Source organism: Phascolarctos cinereus, unplaced genomic scaffold, assembly GCF_003287225.1.
Source record: "Phascolarctos cinereus isolate Bilbo 61053 unplaced genomic scaffold, phaCin_HiC Scaffold_9;HRSCAF=440, whole genome shotgun sequence".
NCBI classification, from domain to species: Eukaryota; Metazoa; Chordata; class Mammalia; order Diprotodontia; family Phascolarctidae; genus Phascolarctos; species Phascolarctos cinereus.
Genome location: NW_027556402.1, coordinates 215,484,004 through 215,508,113, shown reverse-complemented (window position 1 = coordinate 215,508,113; position 24,110 = coordinate 215,484,004). Strand labels below are relative to the sequence as shown.

Below are 24,110 nucleotides of genomic sequence, written 5' to 3'. Positions count from 1 at the left end.
ACTCTATTAATCTGCTGACTTTATAAAATAGCAACATTTTAGATGGCCTTGGAGAGGTTGTAGGGTGCGTCTGAACATGCTGAAACTACTTCCAGTTGGCTAACCACATGGTTTGGAGGACTCTCTCAATTGCTGTATGGCTAGAACTGTTGGTGCCTTCAAAAAGGCCCAAGTCAGCGTCAGCCATCTCTTAACTGTACTCAGTTACTCTTCTCAAGGTGCTTGGTGAAAGAATATTCTATTACAATGTTAGGCCTTGGGGCCTTCTTCCCTTCCGAGGTCATGTGTCTTCTGAGAAATGGGTCTTGGTCTTTAGTTTATTTGTTTGTTCTTTTACAGCCTAGTTGAAGAGAGTAGATTCTTCAGCTTTGAAAGTTTCAAAGGTTGGGAGTTTAAGCTGTAGGAATCCAGGAGTAAGAATATAGGCCAGGTTTTGCAGCCAGTATAGCATCTAGGGGGTTCAGTGGCTAGAGTGCTGATGCTAGAGTCAGGAAGACCTGAGTTCAGATGTGACCTCAGACATTTACTAGCTATGTGACCCTTGGTGAGTCACTTACCACTATGTGTCTGAATCTACTGGAAAAGGAAATGGCAAACCACTCCAGTATCTTTGCCAAGAAAACCCCATAATGGGGGTCATGAAGAGTCAGACACAACTGAGTAACAACAGCAGCAACATCCCAGGGACCAAGGAATGATCTCAGGGAGTGACTTTTGTGATCCCAGCCCAATGGAAGGACCCACCTAACAGTCATGCTGTATCTGGATGTGAACTGGGTGGGACTAGTGCTATGTAGCACCTGAGCTAGGTTTTGAGTCTGTTCTGTTCCTCCCATCCAGGTGATATAGGGGAGAGTATATCCCAGAGGTATTGGCAAAAGTGTTTTTGAAATAAGAGGCAGCTAGATGGCACGGTAGATAGAGTGCTGGACTGGTAGTCAGGAAGACCTGAGTTCAAATCCAACCTTGGACACTTACTAGTTAAATGGTATGGGGGATATGGGGTGTTCAAGGAGGATGAGCACCTCTGGTATGAGGGCTTGCCTGGCCATTTTCAGGGCTGCTCATCCATCTTTGGTGTTTACCTGGCAGCTAACTCTCACCTGTGGCTCCAAGCACGTGAAGCTCTTTAGCTTGTGCAGTGGCCACACCCCAATAAAACCATCTCAGTAGATGGGCTAAACCAAGTTGAGGGTCATCAACAGGCCTCAAATCCGTAGCTAAGCTAAAGGGATGTAAACCCCAAGCATACGAAGACTCCCCCCTACCCCTCAATGGGTGGATGAGAACAATTTGTTCCAATAACCATGAAGGCCGCTGAAACAGGTACTGTGGAGCTTTTAGAGCTTGGTCAGTTATCAAAGAAGACAAAAGTCATCCAATGCATCCCGGGCCATCACCAGGCATCTTGACTTTTGTCTTACCTCTGGACTTTGATGACTCTTGAAGAGAGAGTAGGATGACAACTTTGTGCAACTCTGCCTCACTTAAATCCAATTCACACACGAGTCAAGACATCATCCTGTGATGTCATTGGTCCACTTCAAAAATGAAGGACAAAAGATCAAAAGATATGATCAGTTTTCAGGTGATATAGCTATAGCCATGTGAAAAAATTCTCACCATTGATTGGAGAAATGAAAATTAAAACAATTCTAAGGTACTACCTCATGCCTATTAGATTGGCTAACAGGACAGAAAAGGTAAATGATATATGTTGGAAAGAATGTGGGAGAAATGAGACATTAATGCACTCTTGGTGGAGTTGTGAACTGATTCAACCATTCTGTAGAGCAATGGAACTATGACCAAAGGGCTATAAAACCTGCCTACCTTTTAACTTAGCAATACCACTACTAGATCTGTATTCCAAAAGAGATAAAAAACAAAAAGGAAAAGGACTTATATGTACAAACATATTTATAGAAGCTCATTTCTGGGGGCAAAGAATTAGAAATTGGGGGGATGCCCATCAATTGGAGAATGGCTGAACAAGTGGTGGTATGGTATTATGATGGAATACTATTGTAGTATAAGAAATGGTGAGCAAGATGCTCTCAGAAAAACTGGAAAGACTTGCATGGGCTGATGCAAAGTGAAATGTACTGTGTACAAAGTAACGGCGATATTGTAGGATAATCAGCTGTGAATGACTTAGCTATTCTTAGCAACACAACGATCCAAGACAACTCTGAAGGTCTTATGATGAAAAATACTATCCATCCCCAGAGAAAGAACTGGTGGTGTCTGAATACAGATTGAAGCATACTTTTTAAAAAAAAACTTTATTTTTCTTGAGTTTTTTTGGTCTATGTTTTCTTTCACAACATGACAATTATGGATATGTTTTGCATGACTACACATATATAACCTATATTGAGCTGCTTGTCTTCTCAGTGGGAGGGTGGGGGATGGGGAGAGAGCAATGGAGAGAGTTTTATAAATGAATGTTAAAAATTGTTTTTACATGTAACTGAGGATAAATACATAAATAATTTAAATTTTAAAAAATGAAGGCCAAATAACTTAGCTGAATGACCCTGGGCAAGTCACTGTTTGCTCATCTGTAAAACGAGGATAATAATATCACCTAATTTCCAGGGTCGTTGTGAGAGTGAAATGAGATAGTATTTGTAAAGCACTCTGCAAAACATAAAGCACTATATAAATGGGAGCTATTCTCATTTTTAAAAGCTACTGAATGTGAAGTAGTTAAATGGAAATGGGGTCAGTTCAAGAGTCATTTCATTTGGAGAGAATTCAAGGCACAGTTGAGACTTCCAGCTGGGATCAGGGACACACATTCTCCACTCAGAGGGAGACATGGGGTGACAGGCAATTGAGGCAGGAAGCAGCATTAAGAAGCATAATCCCTGGCAGCAGAGAAGAGAAACTACAATGGATTCAGGGGAGAACGAGATGTAGCAACTGAAAGTTGAGCTGTGGGAAGGGACAGATCCTGGGAGCTTTGTGGAGCAGCTTGTGCATCAGAGATGCCTCAGCAGTAGGGAGCAGGAAGAGGACTCCACAGGGAGAGAAAGGACATTGTGGCCACATCAGAGGTGGGCAATGCTTCAGTCACACATGTTCCCTATTTGTTTGTTCAGGCATTTTTCAGTTGTGTCCAACTCAGTGACCCCATTTGGGGTTTTCTTGACAGAGATACTTGGAGTCGTTTTCCATTTCTTTCTCCAGCTCATTTTTGTTTTTTGCTTTTTTGGTGGGGCAATCAGGGTTAAGTGACTTGCCCAGGGTCACACAGCTAGTAAGTGTCAAGTGTCTGAAGCTGAATTTGAACTCAGGTCCTCCTGACTCCAAGGCCAGAGCTCTATCCACTGCACCACCTAGCTGCCTCCTCTCCAGCTCATTTGAAGGTTATTTCCTCCTGTTCCTCCCCTTCTCCAGTCCAATCTGTAAATCATGCCTTATGGAGTTGTCCCAGCTGTTTTGGTCCTCTGATATGTTCCTCCTCGTCTCTCACCTGGCGGCACCTCTTTGGGACTCTGATTTCTTCACCATGCCCTTTCTCCTTTACCATGTACCTTTTCTGCCCACCCTACCAACATTTCAGCTTCCTTTTGTGTGTTGACTTTCTCCTTTAGATTGTAAGCTCCTTGAGGGCAGAAACTCTCTTACTTTTCTTTGTATTTGTATCCCTAGCACTTAGTACAGTGCCTAGCACAGAGCAGGTACTTAATGTTTAGTGATTAATTTGAATTATAATTTTTTTCTGTGCTTCTGATGGCAACACTGAGTTGCAAAACAGGCAATTGATGAAGTATCTGTAGGTTTGGTCATCCTGCCTCATAGTCTCGGTTTGTGGTATAGTAGAAAGAGCATTGGGCAGCAAATTCGAATTCTGTTCCTGGCACGGGCACTGGAACCACTTGTGGGAAAGCTACTTAACCTTTTGTCTACTTGCCTACATAAATGCAGGATAATTATAATATTTCTTTTTCACAGGGAGTTCATGAGGATACAACTAGATAATATCTGAGAAAATGGGTTGAGTTCTCAAGAAGGAGGGTATCACACCAATCTAAGGTGTTGTTATTATTTCCCAGCCCCCTTATTCTCTGACTCCAGAAGATATGAGTCCTGAAATCTGGTGAGATCCTAAGCTTCAAGGTATAAACTTGCACCTTTGATTTTCTAAGCCTCAATGGGCCTAACCTGCCACAACAAGCTGCATAGGGGGAATCTTGGGCACACTTGCTTAGCCCTTATATTAAAGTTCACATGCACTTCAACCCTTAGGGGAAAAAAAGTTTCACTGATGCTTTTTGTTTTTATATCACATTCATTTCTAAAAATATTTCCTTTCCCTTCTTCCTCCTCTTTACCATTTGCCCTGAAATTGACTCTTTCCCTGTAACAAAGAAAAAAAAAGTTAAGCAAAAACATCTGAAATAGTGGCCACATAGGAAACCATTATTGGATTGTCAATTCCTGAGAGTTTCAGCTTTATTTTAATTTATATTGCTGTGGTCTAAATCAGTCCTTTTTGCCTCCAGTGTTCAGGCACCAACCACGCTATTGAAGTATAGAACTCCCAGTTTAAAGGGTTGTAAATTAGTCTTAAAATGTTCTTTTCTACACTTGTCCCTAAGGATGTAGAATGTGCTAAGTGCTGTCATGAACACACATTCAAAACAACATCCCCTGAAGACAGGATTTTTCTTCATGATGGCCCAGTGGATGGAGCCCTGGGCCTGGAGTCAGGAAGACTTGACTTCAAATTCAGCCTCAAACAGTTGTTAGCTTTGTGACTGGGCAAATCGCTTTGTCTCTGTTTGTTTCAGTTTCCTTCTTTTCAGCTTGGATGTTCTTACTTGTGGATTCCTTCGTGGAGCGAGTTGGACTACTTCCTCTCTCTGAGGGTCCTTCCAACGTTGAGATTCTGTGGAGTGATCTTAGCCAGTGGGCGCCCTGTATGAGCTGCCTTGGCCGGTGACACTTCCTGGATGTGTGACTGTGGGCAGGTCACTTAGCTTCTCTGAGGCTCAGTTGCCTCATCTGTAAATCGGAGATAAAAACACTACGTGTGAAGGGAATGTGTTTTGCTAAAGTCTCAGCTGCTACTCCAGCTCTGGTGAAGCTCTTGGCCTTGCCCCTTGGGGGTCGAGTGCCGCACCCCCACCTCCCCTTCCCCCATGAGGTAAACAGTAAAGGGAGCAGTTTGTAGCGGTTTGGTTTGGTTTTCTAAGCTAAAGATTCGCCACCCGCACCGCTGGTGGCCGAACCGGTGTCCACGCACCCCCAGCCGCGGCCCCAGCGCCTTTCAAAAGTCGCCGGGGCCCCCGCGCGCCCCGCTGCCTCCGTGGGGCTCCCTGCTGGCCTGCGCGCCAGCCCGTCCAGTCCCCTTCGCTGGCTTTTGGGGCTTTATGGTCCCGCCTGCTCTCGAAAGGTGAAGGAGCCGAGCCGCGGCAGCGCAGGGAGGGGAGCCTCGGGCCAGCGGCACCTCACCTCCGGGCTCCTGCTGGGCCGGGCAAGGCCGCAGGCCAGCCCCATTGACACCCTCTCAGCGCCCCCCGAGGTGAAATGCAGTGCTTGGAGCCCGGGGGTGGGGGGCAAAGGCAAGGAGCCCCGGGTCACACGCCAGACCTGGAGGGCCCCGGGTCACACTGGTCACACAACCTGCCGGAGGGCGCCCCGGGTCACGCGTCAAACCATTTGGGGGTCCTTGGTCATACTGCCCGACATTGGGGGCCCTGGGTCACACTGGTAACACTGCCTGACGGAGGGGGCCCCGGGTCACAGCCCGACAATGGGGGCCCCAGGCACTGGTCACACTGCCCGACATTGGGGGCCCCGGGTCACAAGGACTGACGACCGGGTGACTGTGGGGCAGGGCCAGTAGGAGGCGGGGAACGAGCTGGGCTGGAGGTGAGGGGCACCTCCTGGGGCGGCTGTTAAGTAGTATCTGGGTCTTGTTCTATTGTCAGGGAAGCCCAGCTGGGCGCCCACTCCCCTTTCCCTGTGTCATGGCTCAGAGGAACCTAAAACCGAAGAGGAAGCTGAAGTGTTGCCCGTGCCTCCCCTGGCCGGGGTCAGACGAGGATGGGGCTGGAGAGCAGGTGAGAAGTGGCCCATGATGAAAACCCTGTGGGCACAGTTGGAGGGAGAGATTTGGGCTTTCCTTTGGGGAAAGGGAAGGGGATATCCACATCCACGACAATTTAAGTCTGAGAAAGCCAAAAGAAAGGGAATTAGGGTTAGTCAGATTCCATAGAATGGACTTTTTCATGTTCATTCCTCCATTCCCTCACTCATTTCCTATATATGAGATACTGAAGGAACTGTGGGGGATTACAAGAGCACCACATTTCCTGCCCCCGCGGACCTCACCACTGTGCTACAAGAGCCCAGGTGAGGAGACATGTCTTTAACATACAATAGAATATGAAAGTGAGGAAGGGAATTCTGAATAAATGACTGGAGGAGCAGTGAGGAAGGAGAGCTCAGGGAGCCAGAGGAACCAGCAAGGCTTCGGGGCACCTGAAGTGAACAATTTTCAAAAAAAAAAATTCTTTGTCAATGTCAGATTTGCTCTTTCCAAGTTAGTTCTAGCCTGAGTTCTAACACTAGCTCTGTCACTAAACTCACTGTGTGACATTAGGCTCCTACTTCTATGACCTTAGGTAAATCCCATAACCTCCCTGGCCTCAGTTTCTTCATCTATAAAGTGAGGGGACTGGATTAGCAACCAGGGTGGGGAACCTGTGGCCTCCAGGCCAATTTGTGACCTTCTAGGTCCTCAAGTGCAGCCCTTTGACTGAATCCAAACTTCATAGAACAAGTCCCCTTAGTAAAAGGGTTTGTTCTGTAAAGCTTGGACTCAGTGAAAAGGCTGAGGACCCAAGGACCTTAGAAGGCCACATGTGGCCTCGAGGTGAAGGTTCCCGACCCCAGTAGCCTCTGAGGTCCTTTACAGCTCTAGAGCTGTCATCCCATGAACCTGTTTTCCTTTTCTGGGAATCAGTTTTCTCGTTTGTGAAATTTCTTTGGCTTAGAGTCTGGACAGTAGGTGATGCTCTATGAACAACTTGAACATTCTATGAATCTGTGATCAAGTTGAGAAGGAAAATGCATCATTTCATCCCCAAACCACTTTGATGACCTTATAAGTAGGAGGTTCCTGGCCCCCATTTTTTTTTTTTTACCTTCACTGGTATACGGTAGTGTTGAGTTGAGTGTGGAAGATCCTACCAGCTATGTATGTGGTTGGTCACTTTGTGTTACAGAGTTGCCTACGTCATTAGAACATTAAGTGTCCTGGTGACCCACACACCCATTAAATATTAGAGACAGGATTTTGATGTAAGTCATCCTGACTTCCAAGCCATACCTACTATCCTCTATACTTGTCTCCTTTAGTAGAAAATATTTAATGTTAACTGTATTAGAGTAGGAGTCAGAAGATGTGTAATGTTGTTTTGCATGGATGCCCAGATAAAAAAAGCAAATCAATGTTCAAAATCTTGCAGCTTGTGGATAGAACTGCTAGTGATTTCTTGACTGTGCTATTAAGATTTTGTTCAGTTCAACAAATATGTAATGACCAGTGCTAGGCAGGCACTTACCCCCTTCTCTAACTTCCTAGACATGATGTACACTGGGGAGAAGACAGTTGATGCCAATGAGAAGGTAGTTTCAGCATGGGTACAGAACCCAACCCATCTTTTTCCAGAGTAGTACCCAACCCTGTTTTCACTCAGGATCAGTGTCAATGTTTGGTATATTCAGCCAACATCTCATAGGATCAAAGCAATTACAGCTAGAAGGAAACTTGGAGCTCATACAATCCAACCCTCTCATTGGAGACAGGTTGGATTAGATGCCTTCTAAAGTTCCTTCAAACTCTTAAGGTTCTGAAATTCTGTGAAATGAATGACTCAGAGTCACTCAGCTAGCAGAAAATGTTCATACCCAGACCTGAATACAGGTTTCCTCTAATTGCATTTTAAAGCTTCCACCCTATTTTTGGAATGAAAAGCTTTTTTTCTTCTTAGAGATTTTAGACTTGAAATGGGGAGGGAGTTTTTTGTTGTTATTTCTTAGGACAGAAAGGAACAATCTAGGGGGCAGCTAGGTGGCACAGTGGATAGAGCACCGGCCCTGAAGTCAGAAGGATCTGAGTTCAAATCCTGCTTTAGACCAAATATGACACTACTAGCTGTGTGACCCTGGGCAAGTCACTTAACCCCAACTGCCTAAAAAAAAAAAGGAAGGAACAATCTATTATTAATCAACAAGCATTTATTAATCACTTTTACTATATGCCAAACAGCCTAGAATGAGGAAGATGATTCACCTCCCTGAGTTCAAATCTGTCCCCAGACTCTTGGGCTGTGTGACCTTGGGCAAGTCACTTGGGCAAACTGCCTCAGTTTCCTCAACTGTAAAATGAACTGGAGAAGGATGTGGCAAACTACTCCAGTGTCTTTGCCAAGGAAACCCCAAATGGGGTCATGAAGAGTTGGATGTGACTGAATCTACTGAAAACCAACAACAAAAAACACTGTGTTAAGCAGTGGGGATACAAAGGCAGACAGAGATAGATTAAATAGGATACATAGATATAGATATATGCTAGATACAGAGAAAATAGAAGATAAAATGGAAGGGAGGTGATGTTAGCGTCTGGGAGTACTGGGAAAGATCTCCTACAGAAGATAGACTTTGAGTTGAACCTTTTAGGAAGCCAGCAAAACTAAGAGGCTGAGATCATACAATTCAGCCCCCTCTGGAATGCAGGATGGCCATTATAAAGTCATGAATGGGGTGAGGTAAGATGGGGGGATAGAGTGTTTTCCCTGAAACCACAGCGTACTTACTTATAAGGTCAGACCAGAAGGTTAACCTATTTTAGTTACTTTATCTAGAAGTGAGCAGACTAATAAAGGCTATTTCTCTGTTCTCTTGTGGAGAATGAGGGTCTGCTGCAGCTGCAGCAGCTGGAGGCCTGTTCCTGAGTTGCAGGCAAAGAATCACATGTATGGCTCCTCTGTCTTCTTCAACTGTAGCTGTAAGGTTGGAAGCCTGCCAGGCCTGAATACAGGTCTGCCTCCTCTGAACTTGCCCTACGTTTCCCCCGCTCCCCTACAGAAAACAGATAGACAAAACTACAACACTTTTCTTTCCCCGTCCCAGGAATCCTAGGTACTGGGATCAGACTCACCAAATGTTAGGGTGGGAAGGGGTCTTAGAGAACATCTGATCTGACTTAGTCATTTTACAGAGGAGGAAACTGAGGCCCTGAGAGGTTAAGTGTTTTGCCTAAGGTTGCCGTGCCAGCTAGAGTGGGCCATCTATACCCCATAGAACTACTGAAAAAAGAGATCTTACTAATCATCCAGTTCAACCCCCTCATTTTAAATGTAGTCAAGCCAAGGCTCAGAGCAGGAAAACTATTTGGCCAACATTGCAAGGGCAATTAGTGGCTGATCTAGAAGTAGGATCAAGGTCTCCTGACACCAAGTCGGGGCCTCTTTCCACTCTACCAGCTTTTCTCAGATTTTTTCCTGGAACCCCTGGATTGTTTCTGTTAGGAAAAAAGATGTAATGGCAGACAGCTGCCCAAAAGAAACCTCACTATTTTTTTGTCCCTTTGCCTATGTCAGTCACTGACCATGTATGTGTTTAGCCAAATGCTGAGGCCAAGCAGAGGCTGGTCAAAACTCTGACTGAAAAGATGCCATCAAAGTGATGAGAGCTATCTCTGAAATTTGGGTCAATCCTCCAGGTTCCAGAGTAGAGAGATAGAATAGATAATGTATAGAATAGATGAGATAGTAGAAAGGGCACAAGATGTGGGGTCTGCTGTCCTAGGTTTGAATCTAGCTACTTAGATTCAAATCTAAATTAAAATCTTCCATTTTTCAAGTCAACAAGCATTAGTGATACAAATAGAAGTAAAAAAGACAGTCCCTGCCCTTGAGGTTATAATGAGATAAATCAACACATGAAAGGAAGCTAAAAGTCAGGAGGGACCCGTAGTGAACAGTCATTTAACCTTTCTGCCTCAGTTTCCTCATTTGTAAATGAAGGGGGTTGACAGGTGATCTGTAGGGTCTCTTCTGGTTCTAAAAATGGTCCTGATGCACAGTGCGTATTAGCAAAATTTTTAAAAATTGATTTTTAGCACAATCACAAAGTTTACAAATAAAACCAGCATTTTTTTTTAAATCAAAGTTTTCAAAATTTTAAAGCAGAAGTGGAGTGAACAGAAAAACCTCTCCAAAATGCTGGCTTAACACAATTAAAGAGAAAAATGAAAGTTTTTGTAAAGAATCTTCCAAGGTGAATAATCCCATCCAATATTGTTCCTAACTGAGCATAGCTATTTCCTATAAAACTCAGCTCTTGTGAAGCTTTTCCTGATCCTGCTAGCTCCCGTTTTGTATCTGTCTTCTTCAATTATATAACACATTTTTTCCTAACAGAAACAGATCCAAGGATTCCAGGGAAGAGTTTGAGAAAAGTTGGTATAGTGGAAAGAGACCTGGACCTGGTGTCCGAGACCTGGGTCCTAATTCTAGCTCAGCCACTAATCACCCTTGCAAAACTGGGCAAATCGATTTCCTGTTCTGAGCCTTGGTTCACCAACATTTAAAATGAGGGGCTTGAACATATTATTTTCCCTGTAGAGGGTGAGTTTCTTGAAGGCAAAAACTGTTCATTTTCAGTTTTTGTATCCCCAGTACCTAACAGGGTCCTTAGCACATGGTAATTGCGGACTGAAGGTTCTTTGATCCAGTAGCCTGTTTACAGCAACAATGTCCAATTCACAGTGTCCTTTGCCTATAAAACTCCAAAACTCCGTAGTGTGGCCAGAATGAGATTAAAATGTAATTGGGAAATGTTAAACAAAATAAATAAAAACAACACAGCACAGGTCACATTAATTTGTGGTTTTCTAAGTCCATATGGAACCCATAGGGAACTGGTCTCATTTGAGTTTGACATCACTGGTTTATTGTTGCATTTAGAATACACTTAATCTGAAAATTTGTTATTTGGAACTACTAGCAGTAGCTATTTAAGAAGGCATTTTGATAAATTTTTCTGGTTCCATGACTAGACTAGGCCGTGCTGGCCCTGAGTTTTGGCTGCCTCTAGCCCTGTGGGGACCGAGGATTGGGGCCAAGCAGGGCCAAGGAAGCAGCTGGGTGCATTGCTCTTATGCAAGTGGAGGCAAAGGAGATGAGTGCAGCTGGCGTCAGCCTTAGACCTCAGGACCTGAGTTCAAGGAAACTTGTTTGATGAGGACTGAAATAGAGGAGGGGTGTGTGTGTGTGTGTGTGTGTGTGTGTGTGTGTGTGTGTGTGTGTGTGTGTGTATGTGTTAGAGTGCTGGGCTTAGATTCAGGAAGACTTCAGTGTAAACCCTGTCTCTGCCATTAACTAGCTGTGTGACTCTAGGCGAGTTATCTAACCATTCTGAGTCCTCAGGCAACTCTTTAGCATCTATGGCTAACTGACATCAGAGGAAATTATCAACACTAGCATTAGCATAGATAGAATAGGAAAATTGTAAAACTTTGGTTTGCCTGCATTTAAGTGATACTGACCACAGTGATTTTTGTTGTATTTCATACCATTTGTCATTTAACAGTGCATGGTATTAAATATGTCAGATTAAATTTATTGTAAGTTTTTTAAAAAAACTCTCTAGTCACGTTTGTTGAATTAACTTGAATCAAATCTACACTCAGCTCCCATCATTTGGTGCTCCTGTAACTGGGTTATTTGTTTATGATTTTATGTGAGTAGGGGAAACGGCCCCATTCTTGAGGAAGTTCAGGTTCTCCTGTCCAAGTAAGTCACTGATAACATGGGACAGAATATACAAAATATCAGTAATAGAACAGAGACTATGACAAATGCACATTTATAGCCTTGAGAAAGCAAAGTGGCAAATTTAAAATGAGGTTTCAGGTAGTTTACCTTCATGACTCAAATTTATGGAAAGGTACTGAATTTGGAGTCAGAGAACATGGGTTCTAATCCCTACTCAATTTACTAACTGTGTGACCCTGGGCAAATCACTTCATTGGACTCAATGACCTTGTCTAGATTTAAATTCCTATGACTTATAAGCATAGCTAGATGATATAGTGGATAGATCTGGACCTGGAGTCAAGAAGACCAGAGCTAAAATTCAGCCTCAGACCTTTACTAGCTATGGGCGAGTCATTTAACTTTTGCTTTTGTAAAATGGGGATGATAATAGCAGGGATGATAAGATTTATTTTATAAAAATACATTAATGTAAATATTTTATATATATTTTATAAATATATATACACACACATATATTACCTTACAGGGTTGTTATGAGGATAATGATATAATATTTATAAAGGATTTTTAAGTAAACCTTAAGGTACTATGTAAATGCTAGTTATTGTTATTGGTATCATTATTATTAGGCATTTGGGCATGTACTACACACAAGCTTAGTGTACATTACATGTTTAGGTGCTAGAAGTTTAACTTCAAATGACTGATGTGCTTATCTTGTCTTTCAGTTGTTATTTAATCAGTTTTGTTCACTTTTAATTGAAACATTTCAACAAGTGGGTCTTTAACCAATCTCACCGTCTGGTGTTTTTTCTTCACCCTGCTTTACCTTACATAATGTGACATGTAAAGGAGCCATTTTTCAAGTACTGCTGAATGTGCCAGTCAGACTTGACTGAATTTTTACATTCCAATTGCATCCAGCTTGATATTTAACATATTTTCACAATTACTGCCTTTTTCAGCTTTGTATGTGAGAGCACCTCAAAAACCATAAATCATTACACAAATATGAAGGGTTGGTCCTACCTCTAATATGGTAGGGGCTATTCAGAAAGCAAGTTTGCTGAACTAACTGCTGATGTATTAGGAAGAGAACAGTAATTATTGTTGGTAGTGCACTAATTTGGGCATATATAATAAGACTATAAAAGCAATCAGTTTTAACTATTGGTAGCTTGCTGTATTATTCTTAGCTAAATGACGTTGCTTCTTTTAGAAATGAAGTTTTATCTGCCTTTGGAACTTATATCTATTCAATTGACTGAAAAATCTGATTAATGATTAATTTCTATATTGGAAAAAAATTTTTCAGCATGTTTAAAAATTGGACTTAGAACAGTCTCTTTATCTGGTGACTATGTATAAGGATATTTACTTCCCTAAAAGTGATGATGATGGAATAGAGTTAAGTACTCTACCTCCAAATTGCACTCTTTGATAAGAGAGAAACTAGCCTATTCTGGGGTCATTTTGCAACAGCAGCGACTTCTCCTTCTAATCTCTCCAACTGGATTGAGCTTCATACTTCCCTTTCAGTACCCACCAATAGACAGGGAAAAAGTAGAACCACTGGGAAAAGAGATGAGACATTGCTCTTGGTACCTAGACTTGAATAGGCATATTCTAAACTAACTCCAAGAGGCTGACTACAGATAGGTCTGTTTTTCAGTGAGTTTTTTTTTTAAATTAAAGTATGCCCATGATTGCCCCCCAGAGAAGACTGCCTTCCTGAACTGATGCAAGTAGTTAGGTCATCTTACCAGCATCCAGCCACACCCACTGCTTATTGCTTTTGGGATATTGCTTTAATGAAGGAAGATGCATGATAGCCTTTCTTTGCTGTGTGACTTCTATTACTTTTCCCTTGAATCTGTTCATTTCTGCACCATTGTGATTTTTTTTTTTTTTGTGCTAATGTGTTTGATAGCTCTTTTCAGGCAAGCCCTGGTTTGGGGAGTGGCAGGGGGATGGAGGAGAGTAAAGGAAATTGTGACTTTTGCCTAGCATACACTAGTACTCAACTGCTCACTAATCTATATGGGGAAGGAGTGTCTTCCTTATAGAAGAGCAACCATTTTACATTGTTGCCATATGTGCCAAAGGACATATTCTACTGCCATCATAGAAATCATTCTCTTTATCATGCTTTTCATAGTGTAGCAGTAATGTTATACATTTACTTTTTGAAGAGCAGTGTTAATATTCACATAGGCGTTTGGTTTGTACATGAGTACCGTACCATTGTTTATATCTTGAAGTCATTCTTTTATGGCTTCATTATCTACCCTATCTAGTTTAGCAGAGGGACTGGCACAGAAGAGGTACTTAATAAATGTTTACTGATTGATTGACTCTGGTCTTCTGAATAAGATATTGAGCTCCTTGAGGGTAGTGACCATAGCATCTAGCACCTAGATTATGCATACATGTTAGACATTTAATGCACACTTATCCAATAAGTGAATTAAACTTAACCTCTTTTTTTTTTTAATATTATTTCAAGTGCATTCCTTTAGAATCAGATGAAGAAGCAAAACTTCTTGGCCACTTTGAAAACTCTGATGACCACCAGGAAAACTTCAGTAAAGTTTATTACCAAATAAAAGAAAAAGCTAGAAAACACAAGAAGCAACAGAAGGCTTCAATGAACAGTCAGAATATGCAACTGTGTAAAGACAGAGAAGTCACAATAGGTTTAGAGAACCACAGTCTGTCGAAGAATGCTCCAAACATTTCCAATGCTTCAGCTTTTAAGAAGAATAAAAATTCTAAAAGCAAAAATCTTGGCAATGATATAAAAAATGGTCTGGAGTTTATCAAACCAACCCAAGATGATGGTTTTCCGAACCAAGTTTTTTCTCTTTCATCTCTGTCTTTATCTATTATGGAAAAGAAAGCAAAGGGGGAAAAAATACCTCAAAAAAGCAATAGGCAAGACCAGCTGCCAGACAGAAATTTCAAAAGAGTTTGTAAAAGCCCCAGACTCCCAAAGAGGAATAAAAACAAGGCTGAACCACTCTGTCAGCACTTCCATGCCCTCCTGTCACAAACTCCCTCCTTAAATGAGAGCAATGACGAACAGGTAGCCCACATTTCTAGAGACAATGAAGATGGTAAAGCCTTGTGTGAATGGAAGGGTATTAATTCTGCATTATGCTATTTTGAAGATGGCATCCTAACTGGTTTCAAGAAGCGTCAGAAACCACATAAGAGAATCTTGTTCAGGGAGGGAATAGGAGTTAAAACCCCTGAAACAAATGGTCTACAGCCTCTTTTATCATCTAGTCCTATTGCCCTGGAAATTAACACTTCTGATTCAGAGGAGGAATTCCATACAGGAAGCCTGATAGAGAATCGGGATTCTCCAATGGTGAAGTCAAGTACTGAAGAAATGTGCAGCAGTTTTGATCATAGCCAAGATATTTTTTTAACTCAGAGGTCTTTATTATCAAGGCATGTATCCGATAGTCCCAGCAGTTCTTCATCATCACCTGCTCCTAAACGGGCCAAGAAGGGAAGTAGGGATCTGAGTGCTAAACCCACTCATTCTCCAAATAATTTGCCACAGTTGTCTTCAAGTGGAGAAACTGTTTTGAATGGAGAAACAGTTCCAGAGAATAACAACCTTTCTCAGGATAATTTAAAAGGCTTTGAGGAAATCAGAAAATATTCAGGTACAAAAGAAAGAGCTGTTCAGACAGAGGATTTCTTTGGTTCCTCAGTATTAGCTACCTCTTTACTCTTTAGAAGAGAAGTAGATTTGTGTGAAAAGCCCCTGGACTTGACTTTGCCTGGAAGAAGCAGGTCATGGGTTGGCAGTTCTGAGAATGATTCCTGTACCATTTTAGCTGCTGGTGATGTAGTTCACATGATTTCCCAAAATGTTTCTGAGACTGTAAGTCCCATGGAAGATCAGACAATAGGTTCAGGGTTAGCAACTGCTGTTCTTAGTGATGACAGCCGGGAGAAGTGTGCTTGTAATCAGCTGAGAAAACCAGATGAGGTAAAATATATTCAGACAAAGCTTAATTCATCCTTTTTCTTTAAAACGAAAGATGAACCAGATGCCAACATTCCTAAAGAGTCTTCAGTAAAATTAAATAACAAAACAAACAAAGATTCTATCTAGAAATTGAATAGAGATAGTAGACGCACAGTTCTAAAAACATAGTTATATAATTTGCATGTTCCACTAGAATATCTTGCCTTCAAGAAAGATGGAATTTTTCTCATTTAATTTTAAATGTATATCCTTCATAGGTTTAAGAAAATAGATTGGGGAGTTGGCAATTTAACTTCTTTGTGATGCTAAAATGAAATTTCAACCAAGGTAGATATTTAAAACACAGAGAGAGCCAAGGCCTGCTCTACTTTTGAATTAGAGGGCACCATCTTAATATCAATCCTTTATCTTTTCAAGAAGTAAAAGTGATAATGCTCATTATGGCTATGTCTATAATACACTAAAAACTGAGATGAAAAGTGGGAAAATTAAGTCAGTTACCCAGTGTGTAGGCAAAACATCATGAAGACTTAGAGGTCTTTGGGCAACAAGGTAGACAACCTGTACGTAGGTTGGCTTGCCGCAAGCCACATTTAATTAAGCCAGGCCTTTGTAAGCTTAGTCTCAATCCACTGAGCCGCGGGCATTAATTTTCAGTATCATGAGCAGTGGGAGAAGAAATCTTCCCCTAAATTTCCACCTGGGCATTTAAGGGAGAAGGATATCATTTCTGGAAGAATGGTCTGCTCAATTTTCTTTATTGTCCACAATTTCAGATGTTGAAATGGTACTCCCTAGGCATTTAGGATATCTACAGCTTTCATATCACATTTTCTAACTAGTAGATATAGTAGTTATTATAGAGATAATATTGAGTAAGGAAAGGTTAGAGGTGATATGACTATATATGCTTTATAATGGAGCACCGTTTGGGGGCCTAAAATAATTTTATGTGGTATTGTGCTTTCAAATAATTACTTTTTCTTCTGAATTTTCAGCCGTGAGCTATTAGAAACAATTTGAGGTTTGCTCAGTTATTCCTCTTCTCAGATGACAAAAGCTTCATTTCTGTACCCCAATTTTTTAGTATGTTATGACCTGTCAGACATGTATATGTGTGTGTGTTGTGTGTTTAAGTATAGTTAGTAATTTCTTCATTGAACTTCACTAAGTGTTAAAAGATGACTCCAAAGAATTAGTGATAGCTTGAATTGACATTGGATTCAGAGAGAAAACCTGTGAAACAAAGTCATAAACTTTTTCTTGTTCTTTGACTTTATGTTGAAATAAAAGTCCTTTTTGCGTTGGCTTTTCTCTTTTCTTTTTCTTTTTATGTACTTACCACCTGCCCTTTTCTTCTATGGGAATATGTAAAAAATAGTAGGGGAAAGAACATTACCATATGCTAGCTCATTACCATATATAATGAAGGTTTTACATAACAGTGTATAGGTGAGAGAGAGAGAGAGAGAGAGAGAGAGAGAGAGAGAGAGAGAGAGAGAGAGAGAGAGAGAGAAATATACATCACATCAGCAGCAGGGAAAAGTGCTATTGCCATTCAATCTATCATGCCATTACAGTCTTGATATTCATGCTCGTCATTCAGATCAAATAGTAACTGTACCAATTGGAGCTAATGTCCAACCTTTCATTCAATTGGGTTTTCCTTTACTGTAGAAAATATCTTGCCTTCCCTCACTTAACAGTGTACTTGCTAGCCAGTATTTATTTGGTGGTGATGACTTCTTCTGTGGCTAGCAACACTTTAATCAGTCCAAAATACTTCTCTGAAGCTTACTAATGTTGATTTTTTTTTTGGAGGCAATCAGGAGTAAGTGACTTGCCCACAGACACACAGCTAGTAAGTGTCTGGGGCTGAATTTGAACTCAGGTCCTCCTGACTCCAGGGCTAGTGTTCTATCCACTAGGTCACCTAGTTAGCTGCCCCTAGATCAGAGAATCCATGTAGGACATAGGAGGAAAAACTAAGGTGGAAAAAAAGTTCATTTAAAAATGCTTATAAAAGTTACGAGAAATAGGTCACCTCCTGATGAATATTGGTCAGTTATTATTGTTCCCTCTCTGCTGTCCTACTAATGCAATCCTGTCCAGTCCTGTGCCTGTGCAATTTCTCTGGACTGGTATATTTTTTTCCCATCCTCTTCCCAGATCTCTGTAGCATGCCTTTTCATAGAGGGGAGAGAGAAGACAATGTCCTCAGAAGAAGTTCCTCGGTATCCACTGTCTTTGTGTTAGTTATTCTCATAGGCATATTCTTATAGTGATCTCTCTAACTCAGAATGCTTCTCTTGGGACCTCACAGACCCACCTAGACAAGTTAAGTATCTCCCCCAGAGACCTCCGCCACCTGAAGAGCATGTCAACCCACTGAAATTGACTTGCCACTTTGGGAAACCACAGGAAACCATGAAAAGCCTCATACACAAGGGAAAATAAGGAGATGAACCTCATAACCCCGAGGGTAATATAGCTTCTTTGGTTTCCCTCAATTTGCCAACCATGAAATAGATGATGTGACTATGTTTACTCTGCTTCTTCAGAAACAGTGTGGCTGGTTTTGAGAATCGTCATATCCTTACTATTCATATTAGCAGTTCTTATGCTGATATTTGGGATTTCTCTGTCCCAGGATACAAGTGACTTTGGAAGAAAAGGAAAAGCAAGCATGTTGTTTCCTTAAGGAGTCTTTTGTTTTTGCTCTGAGACCCTTTCTCAAGGCTGATGCCTGAGGGAAAGCCAAATATTTATACATACAGCTTTGGGACTGAAATCTTGGTAGGATTTTATCTTTGGCACTCCTGTCTTCCTTCCCCCAAGTGTATTCAGTCAGTAAGTGTTTATTAAATGCCTATTATGTCAGGCACTGTGCTAAGTGAGGATACAGAGAAAGACAAAAGATAATTCTGCTGTCAAGGAGCTCATAGTCTAATGGAGATAACACACAAACAGCTGTATGTGCAAATGAACTATATCCATGGTAAGTTTGATGTAATCAATAGAGGCACTAGAAATGAGAAATCAGGAAAGGATACCAGTAGAAGATGGTATTTTTATCTGAGACTTGAAGCTGGGGAAGCCAGGGGGCAGAGAGGAGGAGGGAGAGTTTTTCAGGTATGGGGGACAGTCCCTGAAAATGCCCTCTCTGGAAACAGAATGCCTTGTGCATTCTTCCAAATGTGCTTAGCATTGTGCTGGGTACTCTGGAAGAGATGATCAGCGAAGGAAAAGACCTGGTCCTCACCTTCAAGCTGCTTACAGTCTAGTTAGGGAGACTGCAACAGGAAAACAGTGAAAATTGCTAATAGTACAAGACAGGCATAAGAGTAGTACCAAAATCCCAATGAGCCTGCTTCATGGTCCTGGCCACCACTTGGACAGATAGGGGCGAGACAGCTTGCTGTATGACCGTCTGCACTGCTCTTGTTCTGTAGAAGGACAAGGGAATAAAGAGGAGCACAGAACTTGGGGCCTTCTAAATGACTCATTTACATCCGTGGCAGTGCCAGCACTATACTCAGAGATTCCAGAAGAGACACGGGCACTCCACAACATATGTTGTGAATTGTGGCTTCTCTGCCCTGTAGTATAAGAGGTGGTGTTGGCTGAAGCATTTAAGGAGAGGATAGCAGTATGGTATTATGGGAAGATTCCTGGCATTGGAATGAAAAGATCTGGTACGGCAAAAACAAAACAAAACAAGAATGCCATCTCTAGAATGAGAGAATCTAGGTTCAAATCCCGCCTTTGCTGGTTCCTGCCTTTGTGACCTTGGGCAAGCCACTTAACCTTTATGGGCCTCTGTTCCTTATGTGTAAAATGAGGGGGCTGAATGAGGTAGCCTTCTCAACTTCTCACTCCCTCCCTCCTAGCAATTGATCTCTGATCCTGATTGGGTTCCAGTTCTGGTTTTACTACTTCCTTGCCGCATATCCTTGGGAAAGTTGCTTTCCCTCTCATGTCCTCAGTTTCCTTCTTTGAAAGGAGGGCTATATTTTTTTTCAGTTTTGGGCACTACATTTTATATTGAACATTGATAAATGAGAGGGTAGTGGTTTTCCAGTGGGGGCAATCATAATGGTCTTGAGTCCATGCCATACTATGTGAAGATCATTTAAAGAACTGGGGATTTCTGAGAAGAAAAGGCTCGGGGTGGGGCGGAGGTGGGCAGAGGAATAGATATCTGTGTTTAATAGTCATAGAGTTATCACATGGAAGAGAGATTAGAGTTTTCCTGTTTAACCCCAGAGGGCAGAATGTAGGAGGAAGGGATGGAAATTACAAAGAGGTAAATGTAAGTTTGATATCTGGAAAAAACTTCCAACAATTAGAGTGCTCCAAGGAGGGATGGATTGCCTTTGGTCAGAAAAGTTGGTTTTCTCTGTAAGCAGAGGCTGGATGACCATTTGTCTAGTAGAGTGTGGGAGGGATTCTTGTTTAGGTACAGGATGGATGAGATGACCTCTGAAGTCCCTTCCAGCTCTGAAGTTGTGTAATTTATTCCCCACTGATTTGGTGATGCTGAAAAATTAATGTTCTAGTGTAGAGTGTTAGTAACCTTTTTACTGAAGTATGTCAATAGGAAGGGCTAAGCAATAAATATGGTGGGCAAGCTCATCAGTCCTTAGACTTAAATGAGAAAGAAGGGAAAATAGGAGAATTTAATAAAGAAGTGAAAAAAGCAAAGAAGAGGAAAAAGAAGAAGAGAAGGAGGAGGAGGAGGAGGAGGAGGAGGAGGAGCAGGAGCAAGGAAAAACACCATGCCTATCACGATGCCAGAGTATGTCTATTTCTACAGTGTATATTCCTACGGGAGAGGCAGCATGGTCTAGTGGATAGATGGTTAGCCTTAAAGTCAGGCAGATCTGGGTTCACATCCCACTTTTGACATTAGCTATGTGGCAAATAAGTCAGCCTCTATGTGCCCTAGTTTCCTCATCTGTAAAATGAGGCCAATGATACCTGGAGTACATGCCTTACAATGTTGGGAGGATCAACTGGGATTACAAATCAAGCACTCTGAGAACTTTAAAGTGCCACCTAATGACCAATTATGGTCATTATATGTGTAATCTTTGACAGACCATATCTAATCTGTTCTCCCCATGTGTGCATTCTTTAGTTCAGTGGTGTCAAAATCAAATAGAAATGGGGGCCACCAAACCATCCATAAGGATCCCTGTGGGCATGTATTGAGCTAGAAAATAACATTAACATTCTTTATGTTTTATTCCATATTTATTTTGTTGCATACTTTTCAACTATCTGGTTTGGCTATACTCTGGAGTGTTTTGGGTTTCATGATTGACACCTCTGCTTTAGTGTGCAAAACTGGATAAGCTTGCAAATAGCTTATGACACAGAGGGCTGTACTTCAGTATACATTGAGAATCCTGATTTAACATTCCAAGCTTTGTAACTATTATTTATAGCATTGTAGGACCACAGCTTTGGAACTTGAAAGCAAGAACATATGTGAGTATGTGTTTTTTGGTTAAAAACCTAGTCCCAGCCCTTTTGGGCTGGACAGGGCATCAAGTATGTATCTTCATAATTGATCTCCACTTGGGATTGCTTATCTTCATAATAGAGTCTTCAAAATACAGCTTGAATAGATACACAGCACTCTACGGAGAATAGATGGCTTTGGGTCCTGTCCAGGAGCTACCATTTCCATAACACAGGCTGAACATTCAAGCCTCTGTTTGAGTAGGGAAACCATTTCTAGCTAAGTATAATTGCTTGGACACCTGGTAAGTTGCTGCAACTGACTGGCCTGGGGGATGGAGGTAGTTAACAAGCTATGGAATTTAAAAAATTGTTCTTTTTTTTGTTTTAACATCATATTAATTTCCAAATATAGCATTCAGATATATATCCAAATATATCCTCAGAGAGCCATCCCTTGTAACAAAGAATAAAAAAAAAAAAGGGGGAGGGGAAATTCAGCAAAATTAACCAAGGCATTAACTAGTTTGTCAGTACGTACAACGCTTCACACTCCTAGTCCTTGTTCTCCACCAGGAGGGGAAATGCATTTTCCTATCTGTTTTGGGGGACCAAACATGACCATTACAAATTCACAGCACTGTTTTGTTTTTGTTATGGCTGTCCTTTCCATTTACATTGTTGTAGTCAGTGTGTATACTGTTTTCCTGGGTCTGTTTGTTTCACTTTGCACCAGTTCATTTAAGTCTTTCCATGCTTCTCTGTAGCCTTGTCTTTATTGTTTCTCACACATCAGTTATAATACATTTCATTCAGGTACCACAACTCATTTAGCCATTCCTCAACCCATAGGCATCTACTTTGTCTTCAATTTTTTTTAACCTAAAAAAAAAGTGCTCTAAATATTTTTGGCATCTATAGGATCTCTTTTTATCTCTTTTTTTTTTCCTTTTATACTTTATCTGCTTGGAGGTATATACCTTCCAGATCATACTTTCCAAGATCAAAGATTATGGACATTTTTGTCACTTTCTTAGCATAATTCCAAATTTCTTTCTGGAATGGTCAGATTAATTCATAGCTTCATGAACAGTGTATTTGTGTGCTTATTTTTCCATAGTTCCTTCCACATTTACTGTTCTCATCTTTTGTCATCTTTGTTGAGTGTGAGGCAAAATCTCAGTTTTGATGTGCATTTAAATATCTTATTTTTAATGATTTGGAGCAGTCTTTCATATAGTTGCTAATATTTTGCAATTCTTTTTTGATAAACAGTTTGTTATCCATTGGGGAATGGCTCTTATAGAACAGATTTGGAAATTAATTTCAAATAGATGTCAAGAGTCCTGAACTGGTCGCCTGCTATCTATCTGTCAACTGTAAAGCCTTTTCTTATCTACAAGTTGGTTGCTGCTACTATCTCAACCTTCTTGCCTTCCACCCACTCCTTGCCATCTGCTAGAATTTCTAGAATGGGAAGTGTAGTCAGTATTGATACCTCCTCCACCTCTTCCATTCTGGGACTTCCTTGTCATCATGCTCTGACCCTGGGACCCTGAATGCCATGAGGAAATGAAACAAAATCACTTTTACAGAAAGATTGGGGATCCAAGTCAGGAAGTTTTAGAAGGGAATTGAACTAGAAGATTATGAAATCGCCTTCTAGTTTCAAAATTCAGAAAGTACTGTCTGTGGACACTAAGAATTCTAGTAACTGGTGTCCTGAGCTGGAAATCAATATTGTGAATTTTCTTCCTACTTTTGATATGGGCTTGCTGGCAATCCAAAGCTTCAGCAAGTTTTGACATTCTTTAAGTTTTCATCTATACATGGGAATAATCCTAATGGAGACAGTGGTGTCTGTAAGTAGAACATTTTTCGAGTTCAAAGGGCCATTTACACATATCTTAGTCATCAGAGATGAAGGACTAGTATTGTTATTCTATTTCTTAGATGAAGAGACTAATAATAATAATAATAATAATAATAATAATAATAATAATAATATATTCTAGCTATGAGGATGTAGTCAGGCTGATGATGTAAGGCTTGCAGAGTCATTTGAAATATTTAGCAAAGAACTACTAGAAGAATAAAAAGCAAAATATAACATGTCTATGTACCATTATCATCAGTATCATCACAATAATTGAGATTTCTATAAGTTTTTAAAGTTTACAAAGTCCCCTACACACACCAAAATCCATGTAGGTAGTTCCAGTATGATTATCTCCATTTATAAATGAGGAAACTGAGGCTGAGAACATTTTTAAGGGACTTGCCTATAGCTTGATTTAATTCAGATTGTAACTTCATTTTGATGCTTTCTTTCATATTTTAACCTTGGGAGTTAAAAGTACTTTCAGCAATATAATTTTGAACTATGATCAGTATGTTTAAGAAAAATTAATGGATTTATTGGCACATAGTGAGATTTGCTAACAGCAGTAGAAGGTTACATCACACTCAGGTTACATCTACCTGGACAAAGTCAAGTGGATTCTGGGCAACTATCTGGATAGTTTAAATCAGTGTATATGCCATACTTTTGCCTACCAGCTTTCCCTCAGGGTCTTGTCTCCCCCACAAAAAAATCCATTAATTATTTTACATTTCTCCCTTGGATTATCTGAGTTATTGAGTTTACTCTCCATATGTTATTGATCTTCAGAACTGGAGAGGAAAAGGAGAAGAGAGATCAGGAAGGAGAGGAAGAAGGAGAAAGGCAGAGAAAAAAGGAGAGGGACAAAGGAAAAGGGAGAGGGAGAGGAAGAGGGAGAGAACTTATCAAAGTTAATAGTTTGTATGATGTTCTCCTATCTTTGAAATTCCTG

At 41.0% G+C, this 24,110-nt stretch overlaps 1 protein-coding gene across 1 annotated transcript; it reads left to right on the top strand.

Moving 5' to 3' along the window:
* Positions 1-1,307: 1,307 nt before the first annotated feature.
* LOC110218923 (uncharacterized) lies at positions 1,308-17,111 on the top strand. The gene is made up of 5 exons (XM_021001940.2): positions 1,308-1,350; positions 4,818-4,931; positions 5,208-5,536; positions 5,946-6,077; positions 14,311-17,111. Exons 1-5 carry the CDS (start codon positions 1,308-1,310, stop codon positions 15,934-15,936), a joined length of 2,244 nt encoding a protein of 747 aa, XP_020857599.1. The 3' UTR covers positions 15,937-17,111.
* The last annotated feature ends 6,999 nt before the right edge of the window (positions 17,112-24,110 follow it).

Bases quoted from the DNA above. Each gene is read 5' to 3' on its own strand.
- LOC110218923 (XM_021001940.2), top strand. From the start codon at position 1,308: ATGAAGGCCGCTGAAACAGGTACTGTGGAGCTTTTAGAGCTTG. The intron at 5,537-5,945 runs GTGAAATGCAGT...TTCTATTGTCAG, and splicing joins CCCTCTCAGCGCCCCCCGAG to GGAAGCCCAGCTGGGCGCCC. The intron at 6,078-14,310 runs GTGAGAAGTGGC...TATTATTTCAAG, and splicing joins AGGATGGGGCTGGAGAGCAG to TGCATTCCTTTAGAATCAGA.